The following is a 19,026-nucleotide window of genomic DNA, read 5'->3' as shown; positions in this document are numbered from 1 at the left end:
GGCCAGGGATGAAGGTTATTACGTTACCCCATCTATATGTATTTTTGGAAAAATCTTGCTGTAAAAAAAAAAAGAAAAATGAATGTAAACATATATAATGATACATAGGGAATAGATAAGTCTTAAGAATGTCTGATAAAATCAGACATGTTGAGAAGCCAAAAAAAAGCTTAAAACTGAAGAGGTAAATGTAAAGCTTATGTTAGAAGTATTCTTGGTAAGTTACATAGGCTATTTAAATGATGAGAAAGCCTCTGATGTAACAAGTTTGAGAGCAAAGCAGTTGGAAACCTTAAAAATAGAATATTCAACCCTTTATTCTCAAGACTAGCGTCTTGAGACTATGATTTAATATTTTAAGTTTTCATTACATTTCAACAGCAGGAAGGCATTTAAAAATCTGGTTTTAGACCCAGATCAAAGCTGCACCATGCCAGAAACACCCCTGCATGCTCCTGGTGTTGTCTCTCACTCCAGGAGCACTGTGCAGTGCACAGCAGTGTTTGATTTTCGTTTACTGGCAGGAGCCAGCTGACCTGGGGCTGCCTTTGCACACCTGCATTACACATGGGAGGCACAAAGCACACACATGCCACGTTTGCACAGGCAGTCTGTCTGTGTTAGCTCCCCATGGCAGATGTGCACGGAGCCTTCTCTTCTGGGACTAGGAATGGAGTGGAACTGAACTTGTTCCTGCTTGTGCATCTCCAAAGGGCTTGGAGAGCTGTGTCCTCTGCAGGGAGCAGTGGTTTCACAGCTGGGGTTTTGGGGCATTTTAGGGGTTCCTTGCTACAGCAGTCAGACCTTGGCTAGGGCTGAACTCAACAGCACTGCAGTTTGAGCACTGAGGTTGGCTTGCTGGTGGAAACTGCCCAAAACTGAAGAGAAAGTAAAGCAGAAAGTTTAAGAAAAGCCTTTAAAAACGTGACCTGAGGAAACAGGCTGATGGAAAGGATTTGGAGCTCTGCTCCTGCCATGAATGGTGCTGATGGAATGCCCTAAAAGCAGTGCTTGATGACAACAAAGTAAGGAGCCATTAGTTCCTATGGGTGGCTGAGCTTTTGCCTGAGTGAACCCCATGTATGGCATAGACCTGATTTGTGAGAGAGAAGTAGCAAAGTGTCAAGGGCCACATCTGTGGAAGAAAATCTGTTTAGCAATTCAGTATATATGGAGAGCTGGAAGGTGATCTGGCAACTTTACCTTTTCATTTCTTAGGACACAGCAGAGTTGCCAGCACATGGCTCCTTTGGAGGCTGCTGCTCCAAACTTCACTCCAGTACTGCTGGGTCTGAGCTGCTCCTCACAGCTGCTCCCAGTGGTGGTAAAGTTAATACTGCTACGAGGATTTTTGGCATCTTTTTGTACTTGCCAGACACATTTGCTGTTCTAAAATTATTGTATTTTGCTTGTGACATTATCTTTTTAAGCTTGGAAAGAATTTTATACGCTTGAAGTATGGTCATATGAACAGGTCTTACTGCTTGGCACCTGAGCAAGCAACTTTTTATTTTAAAAACCTTTAAACAACCTTCAGGGAGAAGAGACTTAATTATATTAAAGGACAACACTGACAGATGTACTGTAGTTTTTCCACAGGAAGACTGAACATGAAAGCAAAGTGATTCCTAACCACTGAAGCAATCAGACTCTGCTACAGCCTCTGAGGAACAAGATTTTTTATGTCCCACACAAACTACTTTAAACTTAATAAGTACCACTTTAATGAGGTAGAGCAGATGCTGTGCTGGGTAGGATGATTGCAGCTGTGTCTTACTACACTTTCCTTCTTTAAAAGCCATAAAAGATCCCCTGAATTCCCTCTGTGCTGTTGACTCCTCAGCTACTCTTACTATGTTGGTGTGATCTGACTTCCTCATCAGCTGATGTGCTTGCAACTAATTATTTTTTGTATAGTATTTAATAACATTTTTACTGAGGATTAGTCAGCTGTTAACGTGGCAAACTGTAATAAAAAACTTGTTCTATGTAGAATCTGTTATATGGAAGCTTTTTCAATCCTGTAAATAGTTGTACCTCCTACTTTCTCTGTGGTGCTGTGTTTCTAATTCTCCTGATAGTGTGGTAACGAGCAGCTGTTGGCAGATGCAGTAGATTTAAGGGTTGAGACAGAAATGCTGTATCTGTAGTCACAGGTCTGAGAGTGCTTCAGAGCTTTCCTCTGGAAATGGACAACAAAATTAAAGCAGATTTTAAAAACTAGAGGAGGACACCACAGGCAAGATGATGTGATAGCAGTAAAAATACAATGGATTTTGAAGTCCTGTTCCTGTAACTGCCTGCAGCTTTTCCTGTGGTGTACAGACATCTGCCTGTGGAAATTATCTTTGCTGCCTAGCAAATGCCATGGTTCTTAGACATCCCATGTGATGGAGGTACCCACTGAAGCTGTGCATTCACACAGAAAGTGAAAAATTGGCTGAAGAGTTCTTTGCTGTCCATGTGTGCAGTGGCACCTGCAGTTAGTTCAAAGGTCCCTCTGGGAGAGTCCACAGGTAGTATTGAGAAAAGCAAGACCTTGGCCCCTAAACAGGGCAAGGGTGTGTATGCATTGAAAATGTGTCCAGGTGCTGGTGTATATTAGGAAATATGTAATAGATATAATGCAAAATGATTTCTGCAGGCTGCTCTTTTCCAAGCTTGCTGGTTGTGGTCGGCTGAGGAGGGAAAATTGAAATTAGCATAGCTTTAGCTGAGACAGTCACATTGCCCAGGTGTACTGTGGCTGAGGGCTCTTTATCCCCAGGCTGCTGCAGTGGTTTGTGGACTGCCAAGAGAGTAAAGAGGCCTCTTTGCATAACTGATGGTGAGGGTATTACACTTCTATTTTTACCCTTATTATTGCCTTCAGGACACAATACTCACTACTTGGTCCAGTGTGAGTCCAATCAGTGCCCTAATGTGATTCAAAGGAGTATGATACTCCTGGGAATTGTACCCAAACCTTAGGAGTATTTGTGAGACACCAAATCTGTTACTCAACAAAAGCATCACATTCAGGAATCTCTCATCAATGTCTGAGGTGGAGCTGACCCATCACATTCATGACAGCAGACTGGCTGGACTGAAGGTGCTCCCATACAACTTTGCTTAAGGGAGTTAGGGAAAAGAAATTAATAAAATTAAGCCTTCAGTTTTGAAGGGGAGATCTGTGTTGTGAAGGCTGTCCCCATTGTAAGAGCTTCTTGGTGCCCCTGCACTTCTGTCAATGGGGGTGACAGCACGTGCTGCAGCTGGGGCAGAGGGATGAGCATCATGCTGCTGACTGGACTAGTCCTCAAGACCAAATTAAAGCTGCTTTCTCTTCTCCTTTACCTCAGTGAATACCTTTATTTGGGGTGCTCATCTTCTGGCCAGCTGCCGATGTTCAGGCTTGTAGGAATAATTTACCACCAGATTCAAAAGCCACTTGGGCAGGAGAGAGCGGCACAGTGGACAGCATGACTGTGTAAATATCACTAACAGTGAAATTAAAATGCAATATAAAAAAAAAAAAGCATTTCTGAAAGTGATGATGAACTGTGGTTAAAGATCAAATACTGCCACAAGAAATTTTAAAGTTTAAATACCCCTAAGCAGATTATGCCTATGGTCCTAAAGATGACAAGGGGGTTTTAGCATGATAGTAACCATTTCTCAGGTGTAGATTTACTGGCTGTGGTTCAATAATGAGCCAAAGCTGAGGGCTAGTGGTGTGGCCTGACAGCACAATGAGGAAATTTCTAGGCATCCCACCTTGGTGTCCTATTTCAGGCTGGGTACTTCAGAAACTTCTTCACATACCACACTCTCTCTTTTCAATTCAAATGATTCTTTTGCCTGAGGGGATAGAAACAAAACATAAACTACCATTTTTAATGCACATTTTTTACTTCTTAATTTTCCAACATTAGTTCCCTTAAACCAACATCAGTCAGTGCTGTTCTAATCCTAATCTTAGGAAAAGAGATTCTCTTCTCTTACCTTTCTTCTTTTGGTAAGGGAGGAAACGAAATGATCAAAGGAGTGAAACTGACGCTGCAAGAATTTGCAAGAATAGCCATTTGCAGTCTCAAAACCCTTTCCAGTTCTTTCTTTTCTTTCATATTCTTGTCCAAGGAAGGTGTGGGTGTATGTACTCTGATCTGCTGAAGAGGGTTTAACTCTCCAAGATGCAAACTTAGCATCTCTTCATTCCCCCTGTTCTTGCACTTGGTACATCCTAACATTTTTACTTAGGATGCTCTTAACTGGTGATTGATTGACAACCCTTTTGTTTACATGTCTTTTTCAGGTGTAAGCAGGAGGTAAAACTGAAGCCTTGGGGATACACCAGTATCTCCAGGAAAAACAGCAATCTTTAATATTCTCCTCCAGACTGATCCTACCAAGACTCTTTCCAATGTGTGGTGTAGAGGCCAGACTATCCTGTCGATAGTCGGGTTTCCTGATTATTTCCTTCCTTGCAGTGGTTGATTCATATTGACAAAACAGGTGAACTGCAACATCACTGGGTGGTGTTGCATTTTGTTTTAATAGGAAGCTGTGGTTGTGTCAGGAACAAAAAAAACCACTATTGATTTCAGAGGCTTGATCTGTTAATGCCTTTGCAGCTATGACAGTTGAAAACACAACGTATTCCTAGGGAAAAACTCTACTTTGTCAAGGCTGGTTTTGTTTCCCTGACTTGTTTCAAGACAGTGTGATAATTTTACACAGTATCTGATTGCCATGTGTCTGTAACACCTTAAAATCCTTGAGTTTCTCACATCTGCTGTGTGTGCAAAGGGGAACGACCATAACAAAAATGTCCCTACTCATAGTGCTGCTTCTGATCAGCTCTTTCTGGATCATAGGGGAAATTAGCGCTGTTTGACTGCCCACCTGATAGTCTCCAGACTGTGTTCAACACTGCTTTTCATGTTCTGGACCTGAATTGATAAAATGTGCTCTTTGTAACTATCTTTTCTTCCGTTCACGCCTTGCTAGAATTAGAGCTCTGATCTATATAGATATAACCTGGACTATTTTGCTTTGGACTGGAATGCTTGCAGGTTGTTTAAATTTAAATTTTGTTTACTTACATGGAGAAAACAGCTTCAAGTGTGAAAATCTGAAAAAAATGCTGAGGGCCTGAAGGAGTGAGCCAGGTCTCAGCTGCAAAAAGATATTCCACCCTATAGCTGAAGTTTATTACCCCTGCTGTATTACAGCCCTCCAGCTTTGGCTTCATCCCAGCTTTTTCCTTTCATGTGTGGTGCTGGATGTTTCTAGACTGCCATTCACTCCTTTTCTCACTTCTTACCCTTAAGCAAACAGCAAAGATAAAACACAAAGTCCAAAGAATGTTTATGTTAGAAGTTCCTTGAAGCTGCAGGGGAATGAGAGACATGTGGACATGCATGCCTCAAAAATCAATGAGATGCAAAAGCTGAAGGGCAGGGAGATTAATGTGTGATGGAAAGGATTTAATAGTCTTGCTGGTTCTATGCCCCTGCCTAGAGGCAGGTTTTGTCACAACAAAGCTGTTGCCAACAGATCTTTGTTTAGTCTTAAAGATCTCAGTGATGGATGCTGTCTCACCTCTCTGGCCACTATGGGGGGGGGGCTTCATTGTCCTTATAATTAAAAACATGCTGAGTGATCCCATGCCCATCACCTAATGCCAGTCTTTTCCTTCAGAATGAGAGTTGGTTGTTTTTTGGTTTGCAGTTTAGGGATAGCTGACTGACTTCATACCTCAGTCCTTCAGCCTCTTAAATCACTCTTTGCATGTCTCTTGCAGTCTCCTGAAAATCTCCAGGTCTTTTCACCTCTCTTGAAGGGCATTCTTTCTGGTTATGCTCTTTGTTTTTCTCTGGTCACTTGCCAGATGGCCCATGTCTTTCTTGAAATCCAGCCTCTAGAACTTTAGTTCACTGGATTGCCCGGAGAAGTTTTGGAGTCTCCCTCCCTGGTGATATTCAAAAGCCTTGTGGGACATTTTCCTGAGCAGCCAGCTCTAGGTAGCCCAGCTTGAGCAGAGCAGTTGGACCAGATGATCTCCAGAGGTCCTGCCACCCTCACCCATCCCATGAGTCTGTGCTCTGAGGCTTTGCTAAGTGTCAAAATTTTACCAAGTTTCAGTGAGGGCTGAGCATGAGCCACCATGTGCCCAGGTGGCCAAGAAGGCCAGTGGCATCCTGGCGTGGCTCAGCAATAGTGTGGCCAGCAGGAGCAGGGCAGGGATTGTCCCCCTGTACTGGCACTGCTGAGGCCACAGCTCGAGTGCTGTGTCCAGTTCTGGGCCCCTCAGTACAAGAAGGACATTGAGGGGCTGGAGCGTGTCCAGAGGAGGGAAATGGAGCTGGTGAGGGGTCTGGAGCACAAACCCTGTGAGGAGTGGCTGAGGGAGCTGGGGGTGCTTAGCCTGGAGAAAAGAAGGCTCAGGGTGATCTTACTGCTCTCTGCAACTGCCTGAAAGAAGGTTGTAGCCAGGAGCAGCTCAGTCTCCTCTCCCAAGTAACAAGTGATAGCACAAGAGGAAATGGCCCCAAGTTGTGCCAGGGGAGGGTTAGATTCAATATTAAGGAAAAAAATTCTTCACAGAAAGGGTTACCAAGCATTAGAACAGGCTTTCCAGGGAAGTGGTTGAGTCACCATCCCTGAAGGTATCTAAAAGACATGGGGAGACAATGGGTGGCATTTAGGGATGTGGTTTCATGGAATTGTAGAATTCTTTAGGTTTGAAAAGACCTTTAAAATTATCAAGTCTGACTGTCAGTCTAACACCAACACCACGTTCACCATTAAATCATGTTCTCAAATGCCACGTCCACATGCTTTTTCAACATTTCCAGGGATGCTGAATCCCATGTTTACTTGTGAAGTTGGCAGTACCAGGTTAATGGTTGGACTTGATGATCCTAAAGTCTTTTCCAACCTAAATTCTTCTATGTTTCTGTTTAAACCTTTCATAGAGAGAGAAGGTGTTTTTAAGAGTCCAGAAAATTATGATTAATTTGAACAACACAAATATTTCCCCTGACATGCTGTCCTGAACTCAGTGAAATTTGTTCACTTGTCTGTCTTTTTTAAAACATAGATCTGTTTTATTTCTGACTTTCGGTGGGTTTTACAATATCTACAGCAGAATTAGGACCTCATTCATTATTGATTGGTACTTAACAACTGGATCACCTACATGGAGCAATATTAAGAATAGTCTGTATAATTATAATTTTTTAAGTCATTCTCCAGGTTTCACTAAATAGGAAAAATATTTGGCTAGATATTCAGTCTCTGCAGAAATTAGAACTGCCTAAATTAGATCAATAAATGAAGAAAAATATCTTTAAATGCCCATACCTACAAGTTTTCATCCCTTTACTAGCAAAATAACACTGTCTGTAACTGGCGGAATTAGGACATGTATTTCTCAACCCTCTTTCTTGGCTACAGATAGAACAGTGACCACTCCAGCTCTCTTATGAGCTAGTACCTCATGCTGTGGGTTGTGCCTTGTCCCTCACAGCAATACAGAAGGGGGAAAAAAAAAGTGAACCAATGTTCTCCTGTATGCAGTGCTGGTACATGAGAAAAGCAGAAACCAAGCAATCTAAGAAAAACCAAGGAAACCATGTCTTAAATGATTTTAAATACTTTAAAAGCCCACAAAACTTCAGTTAAGTTTTTTCCTTCCAGACTGTCTCTGGGAAATCTGCCTGGCATGTATTTTTACTGCAGGCTAAGGCTGCTTGTAAATACAGGTCTGGTGTGTCAGGGAATATCTATCTCTGGGTAGCCTTTTATTTAGTGGCACATCCCTGAGACATACACTTAAAATTGTTTGGAATTTCTGGCTTACTTCTTACCATTGGTGCTGGTTTTGTCCACGTGCTCCTGTCTTCTTTCATCCTGTATGAAATTACCTTCTTGAAGGTAGAGATGAAGGATTTCCTGTATGAGACACACATACACCTGGGTGGGTGTTTCATGTTGTAGTGGTGTAGCCCTTAACAGACCTGCAACCTCAGTGCAGTTGGTTGAAGTATGTGATCATATTTTAACAGGCAGAAAATGTGCATTTCTCCCGTGTACCTTTCTACATACCCCCCTTTCTACATTTAGTTTGTCTTTTTATTCAAGTTTATTCTCTACATTCAGTAATACATTCATTTTAATTTGAAGTCAAATCTTAAGGTCACTTTCAGAACACAAATGTGCTTAGGAAAATTTCTTCAAGAAGCCCATATATACCTTTAGCATCTGTTAGTGACTTGCTGTGAATTAAAAAGACTTGCATATAGGTCTACCTAGAGCTAAAAATACTGTAATTAAATCTCTACATGTCCTTTGCAGTGAAAGCTTCACTCTCAGTTTGTTTACAGATACTAATGGATAAGATCTTAACATTCCCGACTAACATTTCCAAACTAAAGTTTGTGACCAAGCTGTCTAGAAATCCATGTGTCTTTTGCAGATGATGACTGGTACCTCTGCCACGTGACACTCCTTGCCCCAGAAGAAGAACTCCTGTCCTGGGGCATGTACCCATACCCGTACCTGGCTCGTGTTGATCCCGACGCGCGCAAAGGCACTCTCATCTACCAGCTCGTCGCACGTTACAGTAGCCGTGAAAACACCACTGCTGGCATAACTTACACACTCATTGCAGGTAGGGCTGGCCTGAAAAAAATGGTAAAATTCTGTTAAGTTGCAGATGTTTCATACCTAGTTCCCATTTTATAATTTCATTGGTAGATTTTTCCCTTGGGGAATCCTTAAAGGCACAGCAAGTACAGCAAGTAGAAGCTGGAAGTGCTGTAAGTAAAAGTTATGTGGATGGGAATCTTTCTCGTTGCCATTTTCTTTGCTTATTTTGAAATTGATGGCAGCTTTACTGTTAGCTTAAGGCTCCATTTCTTACTCATTCTTGTCTCTTTTACACTGGCCAACAAAACAGTGTGAGTGACAGATAAGGTGAGCAACTGGAAAGGTAAAAAGAAGTGCATGCAAGGACATGGGTGGATGAGTTGAGGACGGCTTACCTTGAGATGGTGAGGTGCCAATGTTCTTGCTGTGGGGCATGTCTGAGACTGGCTTTGTGCATGTCTTGCTAGGTGGTGAAGAGCGATTCCGAGTGGATAAGGACACTGGCGTTATCATGACGACTGGTTTGCCTTTGACGTGGAACAAGGAGTACGTGGTGACTGTGGAAGCCTCTGATGAGTACGGCAACAAAAGCCCCTACGCCTCCGTTTCCATCCTGGCAGGCTCCCGACCTCCACAGTTCACTAACATGTCCTACAGTGTGTTTGTGCCTGAAAATACTCCAGCAGGAGAAAAGTAAGTTGTACTTGGTTAGGTGACTCCCTCCCTGCACAACAGAGTGAAACTTTTGTGGTTTTCCTTCTCAGGGCTACGCAAATACATTTCTCTATTACACTTTAGGAATAATGTTGTGTTTTCTAAAAGAAGTTATGCCTCTTCTGATGTTTCAGTGTCTCCAGTGTGACATGAGTCTCCATGTCTCAGATGTAGTCTGGGATGCTGGAATTATTTCAGTGCTTTTGGGGTCTTAGCGCAACTGAGTTCATCATGAACTGGAACATCCAAACTACTGACTATGCATCTCCTGGTGATTTAAACAAATGCTTGAAAAATAGTCTTTTAATTAACCAGACCTGGAGTTGTTTGTGTCCCATTTGACTTGTATTTAAATTTCTGGAAAGAAAGTCATTGCCAGACTTTTGAGACAGCAGCACCAGTGTGAAGTAGAAATAGATAAAGCTCAATCTCCAAGGGGCTCTGCTGTTGCATGAAGAGTAGCTAAACCAAGCCACAGTGGGGAGATGCTCTCAAGCTGGCTCTGGGTTTATTGTCACTGTTCAGCTACTTGAGAGCAGAATGGGCTTAAGGCCTCTAAGGAGCAGGTGGAACAGTGCCATAAGGCCTCTAAGGAGCAGGAAACCTCAAAATAAACTGATGACCTAGGAAAAATTGCTGGACATGTGCCACTAATCCTTAAGAGAGACTGAATGAGAAGGAGGAGGGAAATTTCTCTACTTCCCAGGAGCTTTCAGTGAGATGAGTTAAAAGTGTATTGTGCTGGTGAAAGACTGGTGTGAGAGGTGGAGCTTCAAAACATAAGTCACAGTAGGAAGGCAAACATTCCTTTGATGTCCTGCCAAGGTGGACAGCAGGATCTGGAAAGCCCTGTGCTCCATGGGTTTCCCATCTATGTCTGAACCCGTTTATTTTCTGAATATACAACTACAGAGAAACTCAGAAGTGTAGTAGGCCGTTTATATCTGAGAATTATAACTGAGAATCTGGGGGTAAACCAGTAACTGCTGTCAAGTATTTAAAAGACTACAATAGGGAAGAAAAAGATGTTTTAGTGGGTTGTTTTTTCAGCACTGCTATGTCAGTGAATAAGTTTGGTGAGAGAAGAGAAGGTAGAGGGGTTCCCTGTAGCAAAAGGGGTTTCCAGTCTGAGTACAAAGCTGAGCCAAGCATTGACAGAGAGTGAGCAAGACATCTCTCCTCATCCTATCCTCCTCCTCCTCCTCTAGGTGCGGAGGAGACAGCCTCTGTTGCTATTGTTTTGAAGCAAAGGGCTGTTGTCTCATTCTTTGCAGAGTCGCAGTTGTTGAGGCTGTTTCCTTCCAGAGCCAGCCTCTTTCCTACACTCTCCTGACCAACCCCTCTGGGCTCTTCCGGGTGAGGCAAGAGAGTGGAGAGCTCAGCCTGACACACCCTGTGGACTACGAGAGCGAGCACCACCTCTACCACCTCCTGCTGAAAGCCATGGAAGTTGAGAGCACTCTCAGCAGTGTGACTGAGGTACATTAATCTCTTCATGTCCTACCCGTGGTCTGCAAACCCTTCTTCCAGGACCAGTTACACAGATGGATGGCCCGGAGCACACGTGAGGATGCTGGGCAGGGAGGAGGCCTTGCAGTACAGACAGAAATCTGGGCTCTGACTTGGGTTCACATCTAGGCTCTGCAGATACCTCTTGTTATTATTTTTTGGCTTTAACTCCCATCTTGGGAGTGGAGGGGAAAACACTTCTCTGTGTTATAGCAGTAGTGTGAGGAGAATAGCATCAGAGGTGTAAGGATGGGAGAGCAGCAAAAGCACTGACTGCCACTGCAGTATCGAGAAAGAGGTGCTCTTTTAGCAGTGTAGAAGCTAAAATCCATTCTCAATGCGTCCTTTTTCCTCAGGTCATGGTCCACATCACTGATGAAAACGACTGTTCTCCTGAATTCCAGCGCTCCATTTACAGCAGAGACAACGTTCCCGAAACCATTCCTGTTGGAACCTCTCTTCTGCAAGGTGGGGACCATCCTGTCACCTTTCATTCAGTCTTGCCAGTTACCTTTTCATGTTCTGGCCATGAGGAAGTGCTCTCCTCCACAGGCATTGCCTTTGTAAGATGTGGATGGCAGCTTTCCTGGCGGTCTGTGGATGCCTTCTAGGTACCCTGGAAGTAGAGTTGTGAGTGTCCTCAGGTGAGGATCACTGTACTGTGCCCAAGGAGAGATCCTGTGGTATCCAAGGGCAGTTAAAGCAGCTGATAGGAAGTGGCTAAGTTTCCTTTAAATGTTGTAGCTGTCTTTTAATTCATCTTGGAAATCATTTTGTGTCCCAGAAGCTGCTACAATTAGTTTTTCTTTTCTTAATGTGTTAAGAAAAAACAGGGCTTTTTAAAATGGGCAGCTAGTTTTGTCAAGTAGGCATTAATGCTGTATAACTGACTTGCAAAGTGCTAAAGGGAAAATATTTGAAAGCCTGTGAACTTATATTTATGGTTGTGGCTTACCAGTCATCATCCCATGGCTGTTTTTAACATGGCCGTGTGTCACTTGCATATAAACCCTGAGTGGCACAGATGACATTTTTAGAGGCTAAAATAGTATCCTGATAAAAGACTTCAGGGGGTATGAACCCTGAGAAATGAGTATGTGCCAAGGCAAGACTTAGCAAAAAGGCAAAAATGTAAATTTCCCAAAGCTGGAGCTGAATTCTGCAGATTGCAGAGGTAGTAAGAAGCTTAGCTTCCCTTGTGTAATGGGCTGCAGGACCTGCTTTCTCTAAATATTTTCTACAAGTGTTCAGAGCTTGTCATACTTAATTTTTAGATTTAACTGCTCTTGGGAAGAAAGAAATTGGTCAGAATATCCAAACCCTAAAATTCCTAAGCATGTGATTTTCCTTATAGAGATGAATGTTCTTCTGTCCAGAGGACTTGTAAAGCTCATCAAAATTCCACTTGTGGGGGAAAAAATGTACGCCCCATGTCCAAAGCAAGCAGAATGTCAAAGCTGTGCAATTGCATCCCATGCTGTTGTCTTGCCACATGGGGTACATTTCAAGAGAAAGCCACCTTAGAAAAGAAAATGTGAGGTGGAAGTATAGTGACAGTCAGTGGAAATGGGTGTGTGAAGACTCACTTGCTGTAGGACAACTGAGGAGGGTTGTTAGGGCTGCGAGGAAGCTGTACCTTTTTCAGGATGAGACCTGTGCCACTAATTCTGCCAAAAAAAAAGAAAAGACAAACAGCTCCTGCTCTTGTTCTTGAGGGGTGGGATGTTGCAGCCTCAGAATGACCCACAAACAAAAATAAATGCAAATATGAGGCAGCTTTTGCCATTCTGGGCATGCCTGTAGTAGCTGTTGATGGCAGTGAGAAAGGTGGTGTGGTATGTGATTTTGTTAAAACTGTGGATGACACAAATGTAGGTTTCAGTTATCGGACACTTTTATTTCAGCCCACTGGAAGTCTGGAGCACAGAGGGTGCTCTCAGCAGGGCCCTCAGCCTTCAGCTGCATCGCTGTGCCAGCAGAGCAAGGCTTGGAGCTGTAGCTGGCAACTCAGTCAGCTCTAGAGCCAGAGTTGGCTTGCACTGAGCTAGTTCAGAACACGTGTAAAGCCAGCACAGAGCTGCTTGTGGCTGGCATATGATCCTTAAAATATCCTTTGCAATGCACACCAGTTCCCAGGAAGGAATGAAATGAAGGGGAATAGAATTCCCAGTTGGGACTTAAGGCATGTTTCTGTCGTGTACAAGTAAGCACCACATTCCCCATTTGCCATAAAACATCTGGGGGAAAAGAAGCATATAGTTGAGCACATAGAATGTATTTTTGTGAATGGTTACAATGGCTCACTAATGACTGTAGATTAAATCAGAATTTTTCAAATCAAGTAAGTTTTTCACATTCTGCATGCCTTTCTAAAAATAATACTTACCCAATATATTTGACAGATTTAAATCACTGTCATTTTAGTCATTTTTGGGTTTTTAATATATTTTGTCTGTTGGTGCAGCAAGAGAGTGATTAACTCTAAAGCCCTTGATTTTATAGTCTGTAACACACACAAACATTTATTCACAGCAGGATTTGGAGAGATTTTAAACAAAGTGTTACAACCACTCTAAATATCCTGTAAACAAAGATGAGTAACTTTCCACAGGCAGATGCAGCTGAAATTTTTTGTGACTAAGTGGAACAGTTCTTCAGTGTACTTTTGAAATCATTCTCTGCTCCTTTCCTATTCTGAGTTAATATTCTGATAGGCATGGGTTGTTTCTGCCACCCCTCTGTGGGTGATGCTGCAGCTGTTTGCTGGGGTGTCCACACACTGCAATCACTGTTCTGCTTCCCAAAGGCTGTGTGCTACCACAGTGGCTGCATCTGGATCCTATTGGTAGAATAAGGAGTTTGTTTATTACCAGTGTGGGTATGATATGAAGCCTCATTGTTAGGCTAGAAAAATTGCAAGGTAATTAAAGAGGTGAGCTTCCCTCTCAAAAATCACTTTTTTGATGCTATGCTGTGAGCTCCAGGTCTTTGTTGTGCTGGTTTGCTGCTTCTGAGCAGATGGGACACTCAGCATACTGAACAAACACTTGCTGGGGAGGAATGTTTAATCACTCTTCATACCTTGAAGCACCAGGTAATTAAAAAGTGCATAACTAGCTGGGAGCTAATTAAATTTGAACATGGCATTCCTGGAAAGAGTGAGGAACTGGTTTATGACTGATAATGTTCAACCAACGTGCATACTGACTGTGTGCTAATTACCAGTGTTGACTGCAATTTGTACAAAGCATTTTGTGCAGTGCTAGGATTACAGCTCTCTTGCAAATTCACCTGGCTGTGATCACTCAGGTTGGGTTGGAGCAGAGGGAAGAATTGTTTTGATTTTTCACTCCCAGACTTCTGCTAAGTTCCCAGACTCTAACCAGAAAAACAAATGAACAAACAAAAAAAACCCAAACAAACAAACAAACAAACCCCAAAACTTTTGTGGATGAAAGAGATTTAGATGATGCCTGTTCTCAAAAACTAACGAAAAACCAGATTTGGCTTGATGGGAAACAGCACAACCAAACCTCCTTTGCAGTATGACTGTTCTGTTAAATGTTCTCTAATAGTGCTTGCAACAGACTGCGACTCTGGCTCCAACTCTGAGATCTCTTACTTCATCCAGAGCACTGATTTTTCCATCACACGTCACGGGGTCATCAATTCTAACCAGAGGCTGAACTTTGAGCGAGCAAACCACATGTACGAGTTTGTGGTGATAGCTGTCGATAAAGGACATCCCCCTCGCACAGGGACGGCGTCTGTGCGCATTCGAATGGCCAACGTGAACGACGAGGCTCCTGTCTTCTCCCAGTCCGTGTAAGGCACCTCGAACTCCTGCTTTTGCTTTTGGTTACATGTTCACACGTGTAACCTAAATAGCACTTGCCTAAATGGTCACTTGTTGTGTGCAACTGTACCGGTGAAATTGAAGGGTAATTTCTATATAGAAAGGCTTTAGGAGCTGGACTTTCATTTCTAGATCATATAAAAAAAAAAAAATACATCATTGTGATACTGGTATATTGACTTTATAGAGAGATAACAGAATGAATCAAAGACCTGTCTATCCAGGGAATGATTTTGACTGTGTTGACTCCTAGGTCTCAAAGTGATTATCCATGTATAAATAGGTGACAAATAAATATGGTAGTAAGCAAACACTAAAACTTAATTTTATCATCAACAGATTGTATTGTAAACTAATTTAATGGGCACCTGCTTGTTTAAGACTCCTTTTTCTTTCCTGTCCCTAATCAATACAATTTATATTCTTTGCACAATTTTGAAGTATTAGCATGTTTTAAATACAAAACATATATATATTTATTTACCAAATTAAATACTTTTTTTACATTTATCTCTGTAGTATATGATGCTTTCCATTAATATATAGGGATATAAGAAACACGACATGACACATACTAGCCCTTTTTCTCAAGTTTAGAAGATATATGATCCAGTTCTACAGTACAACACAGTATGGTGCATATTGTTATCCTCCAAAAGTTCCTTCAAAATTATGTATACCAAAAGCACAGGATTAAAATCCTAAAATAAGTATCCTATGTTGAACAAAGAAGAACTAAGTCATTTCTTAAACCAGTTTAAGATTCCATGGTTGCATGCCCAAAGCTTTAAAAAACCACTCATAACGAATTCATAATCTTGCTGATGGCTAGCATGGTGATGGTTATTCTGATGCTTTGTGTGCTGCCATTGCTCCCTTCTGCCCATCAGTTACAGGACTTTCCTTTCGGAAGACGCTGGTCCCGGCACCTTGGTGGCTACTGTTCGGGCAGAGGACCCTGATGGAGATGGGCTTCTTTATCTGATTACAGGAGGCAATGAGGAGGGCAACTTTGAGCTGGATAGCCAGAAAGGTAAGGAAAGAGGTTTTAGAGCACAGTTATTTACTGTCTAATCTCTACTGACTCTGCTCCACCCATATGCAAAAACCATATTTATATAATTTGCAAATGGGGATACTTTGTATCAGTGAGGATTAGTTCTGTCATATGATGGCTGTTTTTCAACTACCAGCCAAAACTTGGGATCCTGCTCCAAGGCTACACAGAATAAGATGACAGGTTCCTATGCTTTGCAACCAAAATACAAACTGAGCCAGCGATACTGTGATGGAGAAATGTGATGCTCACTTGATTTTGTGTTTACACAGGAAATTAATGTGACACTTTATGCTTCCAAATTCAGGTATCATTAAACTCCGCAGAAACCCACCGCCCAGCCTGAAAGGGCCACAGTACACCCTGAATGTCACTGCGATAGATGACAATGCCTCAGGGGGGCCCACTCCTCTCAGCAGCTTTGCTGAGGTGATTGTAGGAGTTAACGACATCAATAACAACAAGCCTGTTTTTAGAGAGGTAAGATGTCCTTCTGCAGATATTCTTTTCTCATCTAAGCTGTAACTGGGGTAATGGAGTCTCCATAGCTACTGGTGATTGCTGGTGGGCTGAAGGGTCTGCATGTGCAGAGCAGAATGAACCTGTAAGTGAGCAGCAGTCAGCTTTCTTCATAGAGGAAATGCAAAGCCTTCATTCTCCTTTTTCCTTCCTCTCCCTTAGAGATTGATTTCTTCATGTGCATAAGTAATAGCAGTGATTTTCTTCCAAGTTTTTCTCAGACCTGCTGGAAAAAATATTGACACTGTGCAGCAAATTCATGTGACCCTGTGTAACATTTAGGGTCGGATGTTTGGGTGTGTTTTTAGTGCGCTTACTACAGTGACAGCACCTGGGTTCTGGAGAATCAGCCTCCAGGCACGCCTGTGCTACAGGTAGAAGCCTATGATGCAGACCTTGGCATCAATGGAGAGGTGAAGTATGGGCTCATGCACCGAGATGGAGCTTCCCAAGGCTTCAGCATTGACCCAGACACAGGTCAGTAGCTTCAGGTTACTGAGAAAAAAATGAAAATGACATTGTATTGTAATGAAAATGCCGCTGTATCAGTATGTCCATGTGGGCTCATGCTTAACAATGTGACTGTATGGTTTGCTGTGACAGTTTATAGACAGACATCCAACCTGGCCTTGAACACTTCCAGGGATGGGGCTTCCACTGCTTCCCTGGGCAACCTCTGTTGGGCAGTGTCTCACCACCTTCACAGTAAAGAATTTCTCCCTGACCTAAACCTGTTCTCCCTCAGTTTAAAGCCAGTACCCCTGGTCCTATCACTATATGCCCACAGACCCTCTCCAGCTCTTGTGTAGGCCACTTTTAGGTACTGGAAGGTGCTGTAAGGTCTCCCTGGAACCTTCTTTTCTCCAGGCTGAAAAATCCCAACTCAGTCTGTCTTCACAGGAGACATGTTCCAACCTTCTGATCATCTTCATGTCCCTCCTCTGGATTCACTCCAACAGATGCACGTCCTTCTTATATTGGGGGCCCCAAATGCAAATTAAACAGGGAAACAAACCCCAGTTCAATAAGAAGATAAAAATGTGTTCTGTATCACTTACCTCCCTGTTTGGATCAAAGGTAGCTTAAAAATGCAGAGCAGAAAGTGTGACTTTTACAGGTTAACTTCTTCCCTATGATGTGACCACAGTTTGTTTCTCATCTCATGCACAAATAGGAGATCCAGTGCACTGCAGGCAAAACCCTCATAGCAGAACAGGGCAACAATGTCATAAAATATGATTTATTTCAAATGAAGATGTTATAAAGTTGTTGATGTTTCTACAGTCAAAACAGGAAAATAGGAAATTGTTATGTCCAGGACTGTGCAGGAGACTGGAAGTGATTACAATAGAGCTGAAGAACTCTGAGCATAGTAGAGAAATAGGTCTAGAAGTGGCCTGAAGAAAACCAGTTTGAAATCTGCCAACCAGAAGAAAATAGCTGAGGCAGGGAGAGACTTGATTAGTAAGGAGGAAAACCTGAAGGTTTGGAGAAAATTGTTTGATTTATCCACTGTATGATTTTACCCAATTTTAATCTGTTCAATGAGGTAGCCTCCAACTCCTGTAGCAGAGATTACTTTGGTGTCTTCTGTGGTGCGACACCTCCTGAAAGTGACAATGAGCTGATTCAGTTACTTGGGCTACCACTGGAGGCCCTTCAGCGAGAAGGAGAAAGTCCTTCTGTGCTCCATGAGCCATGAGATAACAAGATGCTCAGACTGAACTTCTTACCAGGGCAGCAGAAAAAAGGTGACATGTGAGGAGAGGAAAGACAAGAGTTGGTCTAGTCCAAGGTAAACATTGCAGGGTTGGTGAGGATCAAGCTTCACAGCTGTGTTGCATGCAGTCAGAGCTTCCTTTTGCACAGGAGATGTGCAGATTCCTCTCTGCAAATCCAGCCCTGAGGCTGTGACACGCAGAACAGGAGGGGTCTGTGTTTGCAGGAGTCATCACCACCACGCAGAGTTTCGACCGGGAGAAGCAGAGGGAGTACGCTCTGTCTGTCACTGCCACTGACCAGGCGCAGGAGCCGCTGATCGGCGTGTGCCAGCTCACCGTCCTCATCGCTGACGTCAACGACAACGACCCCAAGTTTGAGAACAGCCGCTATCAGTGTGAGTGTTACCTAACTGCTTGTCCCAGTACCGCCACATGAATCCTGTTAGAAGGTTATTCCTCATAACAGTGGTCAGTTTGTTGGGCCACCAATCTTCCTTTGTTGCCGCTAAGCCAGTTACTGTTTAACCCATCATCAGTGGAAATATGAAGAATTAGCCAGTCCTCTTTAGTCATTGCAGTTCTCTTAAAAACATTGATGTACTTCACTCCTACAGATGAGGCAGATCTGAATCCTTCTCTTTGCAGTTTTTCTCTGCCCAACGTTTTTCCACACTGAATTTTTAGTTGATGTCCCAAAACAAAACATGACAGCTGGGAAATCATCAACCCTGGCTAGAAGTACAATTGTCATCTGTGTCTCTGCAGCACAGCACCTCTGTTTGAAGAGACTGAAGTGGCATTTATGTCTTGTCAAACAGCACAAAATCCTTGGTTTCTAGGCTGCCTTTGGCTGGGAGCCAATGCCTGCTGTATGTGTCCTGCTGAGCTAGCTCTTCCCATTTGCCCTGGTGACATCCCCTTCTTCATCCCCACATCATATGCTTTACATCAGTCTTTTGTTTAATTTGATTTGATGCTTCTCCAGTAGAGTCCTGCATTTCATTACATTTGGACTC

General features: G+C 42.9%; 1 protein-coding gene across 2 annotated transcripts in view; it reads left to right on the top strand.

Annotated features, from left to right (window-relative positions):
• LOC111924773 (neural-cadherin-like) overlaps nt 1-19,026 on the top strand; it is a 53,546-nt gene that overhangs the window by 5,146 nt on the left and 29,374 nt on the right. For both annotated transcript variants that reach the window (XR_015284877.1, XM_086882282.1), the window contains exons 2-10: nt 8,462-8,656; nt 9,102-9,327; nt 10,623-10,827; nt 11,214-11,325; nt 14,433-14,682; nt 15,604-15,746; nt 16,078-16,250; nt 16,598-16,766; nt 18,235-18,405. Coding sequence is in view for 1 of the 2 variants with exons in the window: in XM_086882282.1 (XP_086738408.1) it covers nt 8,462-8,656; nt 9,102-9,327; nt 10,623-10,827; nt 11,214-11,325; nt 14,433-14,682; nt 15,604-15,746; nt 16,078-16,250; nt 16,598-16,766; nt 18,235-18,405 (1,644 nt within the window). In the remaining variant the exon portion in view is untranslated. The remainder of the gene's footprint in view (nt 1-8,461; nt 8,657-9,101; nt 9,328-10,622; nt 10,828-11,213; nt 11,326-14,432; nt 14,683-15,603; nt 15,747-16,077; nt 16,251-16,597; nt 16,767-18,234; nt 18,406-19,026) is intronic.

This window comes from Cyanistes caeruleus, chromosome 1, assembly GCF_971803275.1.
Source record: "Cyanistes caeruleus chromosome 1, bCyaCae1.hap1.1, whole genome shotgun sequence".
In the NCBI taxonomy this organism is placed as follows: Eukaryota; Metazoa; Chordata; class Aves; order Passeriformes; family Paridae; genus Cyanistes; species Cyanistes caeruleus.
The sequence above is the reverse complement of the archived record's forward strand: the minus strand, read 5'-3'. Positions and strand labels throughout refer to the sequence as shown.